Source organism: Myotis davidii, unplaced genomic scaffold (genome assembly GCF_000327345.1).
Source record: "Myotis davidii unplaced genomic scaffold, ASM32734v1 scaffold889, whole genome shotgun sequence".
Taxonomy (NCBI): Eukaryota; Metazoa; Chordata; class Mammalia; order Chiroptera; family Vespertilionidae; genus Myotis; species Myotis davidii.
In genome coordinates, this window is record NW_006299519.1 from 462,976 (window position 1) to 470,537 (window position 7,562).

Here is a 7,562-nt window from a genome sequence, read left to right on the forward strand (position 1 = left end):
TAGACTATGAAAATACACAAGATATTTGTTTAGCACTGAAAAGAACAAATTACCTTGTTTATAGAATTATTTTTCCTTTGAATCTCAAGTTTTTTTTCTTTTACACTATACATATTTGAGAACTTACTATAAAATAGTAAATCTCAGCATACTTGTCTACAATATATGGACATTTAACCAAAACCCATAACTTGCATGACTCCTCTCTATAAGCCTGCCTCCAGAGTGTTTATTTCATGTTACATGAAACTAACGTTAAAGAATCAGCGAACTTGGTGGTTCTTAAAGTGTGGTTGCCTGACCAGCAGCATCAGTACCATCTGGGAACTTGTTAGAGATACAACTCTGAGGGTGGGGCTCAGTATGCAATGTTTTAACAAGGACTCCAGGTGATGCTGCTCACACTCAAATGAAAGGTCACTGACTTAATGAATAACAAGAATCTTTGGAATATTAGCAAATTTGAAAATAATACTTGTGTACTATCAAGCCTTGCATGCATACTATGATCCCTACTGAGCAGTGTTCTCTTTTGAATTTGCAGTATAAATGGAATGACAATGAAATGTACTTGTTCCAGTCATCAGTTGCATATGCCATGAGAGAGTATTTTTCAAAAATGAAAAACCAGACGATTCTTTTTGGGTGAGTTCATTTGCTGTGCTTTCAAGTTATTCCAACTAGTACTTCCCTCATTCTTGGGTCTGAGGAGATAATTATGTTTAATCTTTTATTCAAGTGAAATTAAGAAAATCCTCCTAATAACTTTTAAACTTCTTTTATATCCTAGAATGTGGGCCATTCTATTTACAGAACTGTGATTTGGTTGACTTGCAGATTGCAAAAGTATTGTTCTCATTAAACGCCTTCTCTTCTCCCTTCCAATTCCCTCCCCTTCCCTCCTCTCTTCTTTTTTCCTCTCCTCTTCCCTCCCCCAAATGCTCTCATGTACCCTCAACACTGAAAGAAAAAGGTATAAAACTCCCTTCACTGAGCTAGTATTCTAATGGATATATATATATATATATATATTGTGTGTGTGTGTTATAGACAATCAACAAAATATATAAGAGAAATAAAATAGAATTAGATAATGATAAGTGCTAGGGAGAAAATTATAATAGGAAAGGGGGTAGGGAGTGTGGTGTGTATGTGTGTGAGTGTATAGAGTTTAATTTTATGTAAAATGGTCAGAAAAGGCCTCATTAACATTTGAGCAAACATCTGAAGTAGGAGAGAGAGTCAGTAATACAGACAATGTTTCAGTCAGGGAAAGTACCAGTTGGAAAGATTTTGAGGAACAGATATCCTTTACCTGTTGAAACAGCAAGGAGTCCAGTGTGGCTGGAGTAGAGTGAGCTAATAGAAGACAAGTATGAGGCACTGTGGTTAGGGTGGTATTGGGACATGTGGATTGGAAGGGGAGAAAAAAGTTCATGTGGGCCTCACAAGCCATTCTAAGGACTTCAGCTTTTATTTTGAGTTAGAAGGCCAATAAGCTACATGATTTGCTTCAGATTTTATTAGGATCACTCTGGCAACTGTGAGAACACATTGTATTGTAAACCCCACGCCTCACCCACATCCATAGGTGTAACATGACAGTTCTGTTGAGTGGGGCGAGATTGCAATGATGTAAACACACCACCTCTGTCCATGTTACTAAGCTGTTGCTGCCCATCATATTGGTCATCATAATCCCAAGTCACCAATGATTCCTCACTGATTCTTCTGGTGCTTTTAGTTTGGATTTTTCTATCATTGAAAAAAATGTGATTTTTATATGGTGGCAGAACAAATAGTGCAACTTATGTAGCCGAGTTCATGTGCTTTGGGCAGTGTTAAGCTTTTTTGGGTAGGGAGTGCTGGTGTGTGTGTGTGTGTGTGTGTCCTATTGTTTGCCCTGACCCATATTTCTCTAATTAAACCCGTGCTCCTCTACCAATCTCCTTTTCACCAGTGGAAGTCGTCATTCTATTCATTGTGTTCTCTGTGCTATGAAGGGAAATGTTTCTTTTGTTTCTCCTCAGGGTGGAGAACGTGATGGTGAATGATGTAAAACCAAGAGTCTCCTTCAAGTTCTTTGTCACTTCACCTGAAAATGTATCTGTCATCATTCCTAGAAGTGAAGTTGAAGATGCCATCAGGTGATATTTTACTTTAAAAATATAAGGTCAAGGGGGTTAACAAATGCAACAATAACCATAACTAACATTGAGTGTGCTCTTACTGTGTGCCACGCAATGGTCTGAGTCGTTTACACATTTTATCTCATCTTTTTAGGAAAGATGTTTTTATTGATTTTAAAGAGAGAGGAAGGGAGAGGGATGTAGAGAGAGAAACATTGATCGGCTGTCTCCTGCACACCCTTCCCACTGGGGATTGAGCCCACAACCTGAGCATGTGCCCTGACTGGGAATCAAATGGGGGATCTCTTTGTTCATGGGCTGATGCTAAACCACTGAGCCACATCAGCTGTTTTACTTCATCTTAAAAACTTGGGGTTTTATTCCAGAAGGATCTCATAGCAAGGGAATTATCTTGACTTGAGTTCCCCCAGATGCAGGCCCTTAGACAAGAATTTGAGTGTAAGCAGTTTATTTGGGAGGTGACCTCAAGAAGCACTGGTAGAGAACTGTGCACAGGAGACAAAAAATGGAAGATAATACATCACATATTACTGAGCAAGTTACCACTGTGGGCAACTAGAGCTCCAATTTTGCTGGGGGATTCTGGGATACTTTGTAGAATATGCACCTAAATTGTCCCAGCAGAGCTGGGATATTTATTCACCACCTCCCATCAGTCATTGGTTGGGAACTGCTTACAGGTGACAAATTCTCCAGCATTTCTGGCCTGCAAACAGGGCAAAATCTTGTGGCCTGAGAATGCTCTTGGGCAAAGGCAGCAGGTACTGGCTGAAGAAAGTCTAGCCAGCACTCATGGAAATGGTTTCAGTGTGAAAGGGACATGGACAGGTATTGTCATCATTTGCTATGGGGACTTGATGTAGGATTCATTTAACTTACCAAAGTCTGAAACAAAGTAGGCAAGCATAGATTTCCTTAGACATTGGTTAGCCTCCACACAAGGAGAGGGCCTTGCTTTGGGAAGTGAGTATTTAGAAGGAACAGCTTGCCCAATTTGCCTCAGCTGTTTCCCAAAACAGCAAAAGTGAAGAATGGGCAGATGCAGGTGGTTCCCCTCACATTAAAAGGCTTACAATAGCGTGCTAGGGGGTAGCTCACTAGATGGCCCTCTTGAGCTGTTGTTCATCTTTAGAAGCAGAACTAAGACCTGCTGGGCGGTGTATGTGCAGAGAGGTGGGTGTACAACCTAACCAGACCCAGAGACTCACTGACTGCCTCCATGAAAGAGCCCAGCCCCCTGTAAGCTGCAAGGGACCTCAAACTTCCTATTTCTAGAATGACTTGAGACACTTTCAGGCTAAAGTTGCCAAGGTTTACATGACTAATTCTACTTTGACTGCTCTACTTCCCTGGGTGGGCTCTGACCTCCTGACCTCTGCAATGTACTCAAGGGTAGGACGATGGGATGCCAGCCACTTTGGTTTTTGATCCAGAATATTATCCATTTTATTATTTTTTGCTTTGCTTTTAAAAGAATTTTCATCCTTTTATTTTTAATCTATAAAATTCAGCCACGTCCCATCCCTGTGCTGGAGAAATTGGCAAAGGCCCTTTTCCCATGTCCCTGCCCAGTGCTTCTTCCAAATGTCAACACCTTTTATTTGGAAAATACAACTGGGTACAGGACATCATTCATTTACTAGAGGCCTGTTGCACGAATTCATGCATGGGTGGGGTCCGGAGGCCCGGCCCAATCCGAGGGGAGGGGCCAAGCGCCGGCAGTTGGTGCCTGGCTCCGCCCCCTGGTCTAACTGGTCGAACTCCTGGTTGAGGGGACAATTTTCATATTACCCTTTTATTATATAGGATAGAAGAGGTGCATTCAATTGTCCTTTTCCATTATTTGACATAAAGTCATTGTAGATATACTCTGATAGAAGGGAAGTTCTTGCTTTTGTAACATCATCATCACAAATGAACAAATGCCAGCCATTTGAATGTTTCCACACTTGCAACCAATTATCCAATGAAGCTGTTGCCAAACCTAATCCAGATTGCAAGATATTAAAGGTGCATAATTGTTAAAACATATCTTTCCTTGGACCTGGTGATCTACTTTGATTTCATTGCTCTTTAAGGTGTACATTCTTAGGCTAGGCCTTATCAAATCCTTTCAGGAACAATGATATAAGGAGTAAATAATTGCACACCTTTTTATTTTGCCAACATGTTCCTTTTGCCTAAGTGTTTTACTTTTGGGGATAGGATGTCCCGGAGTCGTATCAATGATGCTTTTCGCCTGGATGACAACAGCCTGGAGTTTCTGGGTATTCAGCCTACCCTAGGACCCCCTAACCAACCACCTGTCACCATATGGCTGATTGTTTTTGGAGTCGTGATGGGAGTGGTAGTAATTGGTATTGCCGTGCTCATCTTCACTGGGATCAGAGACCGAAAGAAGTAAGTGAGCTTTCCTAGATGTATCTATCCTAAAACAGAAAGGTTTAGGGAAAACTAATTGGAAAATTTGCAGTAAGTGGTAGGTTGTAAGGATAATTGCCACATTTCATCAGCACTTCACCTACCTAGTAAGCCCTACCACACAGTAGATACCCAGCCCGAGGTTTACCAGTATTCCCTGGTAAACCCAATCCTGGCCACAGCATCATTTTCCTACTGTCAAGAGGCAATGGAAACTCAGTAGTGGGCTGGTTTAGGGGATTATCCTCACTGATGAGTCCTCCGTGGTCTAGCCTGGATATTTGATAGGTTTGAACTGTGAAACATTCAAGAATGAGCTCTGAGATTTGCTTCAAACTGCTACTCTTTAATCATCTTCATTTTTTATCAGTTAGCACAGACTCACTGTCATCCCCTTAGTTCATGGGTCAGGGACCCTTTAATTTGTTCTTGAGTTGAAGGTCCAAGTTCATTGAGGATTTAAATCACTAAAGACCTGGTTTATGGTCTTGCTCTGCCACTAAAATATTTTTTCCTGGCCTTGAGAAATTATTTACTTTTGTTAGGCTAATGTAATTAAGGTTAATAATATGTTATAGCATCTAATTGAACTCATACGCACACTTTTTAAACACATTATTGATGGAATTTTTACATGCATTAATCATTTTTGCTCAATTTTCTTCACTATATTTTTTTTAGTTCCTCAAAGTAGCTTCATTTTTAAAAATAGCTATTAAATAGAATCTATCCATATGGTTAAAATTTTAAAAATACCAAAGGATACTTAGAGTCTCTGTCACTCTTTGCATCCAACTTCCCTTCATAAAGCCAACCCAAATTATCAATTTATTGGAGACCTGTTGTATTAGATTCTTATTTTTAGTAAGTCCCCCAGGTAATTTGTGTGCACATTACAGTTTGAGAAGCACTCTTCCACATACTAAAAATTTGCATATGAGATACTATTCCAAAGTTAATTCATTAAATACATTATTTGGGGACACCTATCCTTCATGCCACACACAATGTAAATAGAAGATACACAGAAAAATAACACTGGCTACTCTGCTCAGTATTTTCATACATTAATATTTTCAGAAAACCTATGGTATAACTGTGTAATTATCTTCATACATATGTAAAACTGAGATTCAGAGAGGCTAAGTAACTTTCTCAAGTTTACACAGCTAATAAGTAACACATTGGTATATATATACCCAGTTTCCAAAGCTGGTTGTTGTACCACAAAGCTGTCCTACCCTTATCTTTATACTTTGGAAGTTGCTAATGTAGTAGGGAAGCTCTTTAATATGAGGTGATTGGCTAGATGACCAATGAGGGTTATATGCTAGGTAATGTCAGTGCTCTGCCAGTAATAATGCTCTCCAAGCATTATTTCACTGTCTTCACATAGTTGCCATCATTTTCTGAATAGGCAAACTGAGGCACAGAGACTCCCCTTTCTCTGACCCCAGAGCTCAAATCCTAACTCATCTCTTAGGCTTTGCCAGCCATGGTGACAATCTTGGAGCTAAAAAGTGAACCCAATGCACTGCAAGTGTTTATAGTCCATTAATAGGGGACTGATATGCAAACAAATACACCAGTGATTAGGTGTTGAGATGTAAAAGATGCCTGGGCCCAATAGCGCCCAAGGGAGGCAGTGTCATTCTAACATCACTATATTAAGGTGACTTTATTTTATTTAACAGGAAAAAACAAGCAGGAAATGAAGAAAATCCTTATTCTTCTGTGAATTTGAGTAAAGGAGAAAATAATCCAGGATTCCAAAGTGGTGACGACGTTCAAACTTCATTTTAGAAAAATCCATTTTATTCCCTCTTGAGGTGATTTTATTGCATGAAAATGTTAATTTCACATTAAAGAAAATATGAGATTATAAAGATGTCATTAAACATCAAAATCATGGCTCTGTTCAGTAAAATTGTCCAAAGAAGACATGCGGAGGAGAGGGCCTCTTTACTTGCATTGCTTTTAGTATTTACTTCTGCCTCAAAATTTGAGAAAGTATGTCTTTGGCCTCCCAGGCTGTTCAAGGGTAATGGAAATGCAAATGTCTGTTGTGTTGCTGGAGTTGGGAAAAAAGGCATATATTGTGGGAGGATTCAATGTAAGAGCCTTATATGGGGACTAGATGGATAGCTTTTAAGAACAGTGCATGTAAACTGATGGAGCTGCAGAGATTGAAAATGACACACATTGTTCACTTTATTTTAATTCAAGTGTAGAGTATGACATGTTTTTTTCATATTAACCTAAATCTAAGTACGATAGCAATTTGCCCAGTGATGATTGGACTACCATGTGTTCCTTAGGGTGACAAGTCTACAGAAGAGAGAAGAATCCAGAGAGTGTCAGAAAATGTTGCCTTCTCACTTCCAAGCTACTTGATCAGCATCTTCCTGACAATATTAAAGCAGCCCCTGGGGCCCCACCTAGCACACCTGGTAGAAACTCACTTCCATTGTTCTCTAACTGTGGAGTGAATGGAAATCCAACTGCATGTCACCCTCTGAAGTGGGCACTTAATCTCTTAAATCTTTTGTTTTTACCCACAATGTCTGAGTAGCACTGAGCACAAAGCATATACTCAATAAATACTAGATTTGCACACTCCTGTGGTCTCATGGGTACTTATGTACTGGGGCTTCTGTGGATTCTGTCCCCTTCTAGGGACTGGGTTGCTGTTTGAATGCCTGGGACCTTTGACCTCTCAAGTGTCTTAGAATGTATTCCAATTTTAAAAATTTATTTATTGTATGAAGCAATTGAAAATTCAGTCTAAAAAAGTTATGTTAAGATGATATATACCCTTAGGTTAGGAACCTGATGTGATATATCCTATCTAATAAAAGAGAAACATGGTAATTAGCGTATGACCACTACCCTTCCCATTGACTAATCAGGGCAACATGCAAATTAACTGCCAGCCAAGATGGTAGCCGGCAGCCAGGCAGTTTAAAGCGAACATGAGGATTGCTTGCTTCA

At 39.6% G+C, this 7,562-nt stretch overlaps 1 protein-coding gene across 3 annotated transcripts in view; it reads left to right on the forward strand.

Moving 5' to 3' along the window:
• ACE2 (angiotensin I converting enzyme 2) overlaps positions 1–7,184 on the forward strand; it is a 70,506-nt gene extending 63,322 nt beyond the window's left edge. For 2 of the 3 annotated variants that reach the window (XM_006775210.2, XM_015571433.1), the window contains exons 17-20: positions 545–645; positions 2,031–2,147; positions 4,356–4,550; positions 6,266–7,184. In XM_006775210.2, coding sequence (XP_006775273.1) covers positions 545–645; positions 2,031–2,147; positions 4,356–4,550; positions 6,266–6,374 — 522 coding nt within the window. In that variant the 3' untranslated portion in view covers positions 6,375–7,184. The remainder of the gene's footprint in view (positions 1–544; positions 646–2,030; positions 2,148–4,355; positions 4,551–6,265) is intronic. The other variant, XM_015571432.1, reaches the window with a different exon arrangement.
• Positions 7,185–7,562: the final 378 nt, after the last annotated feature.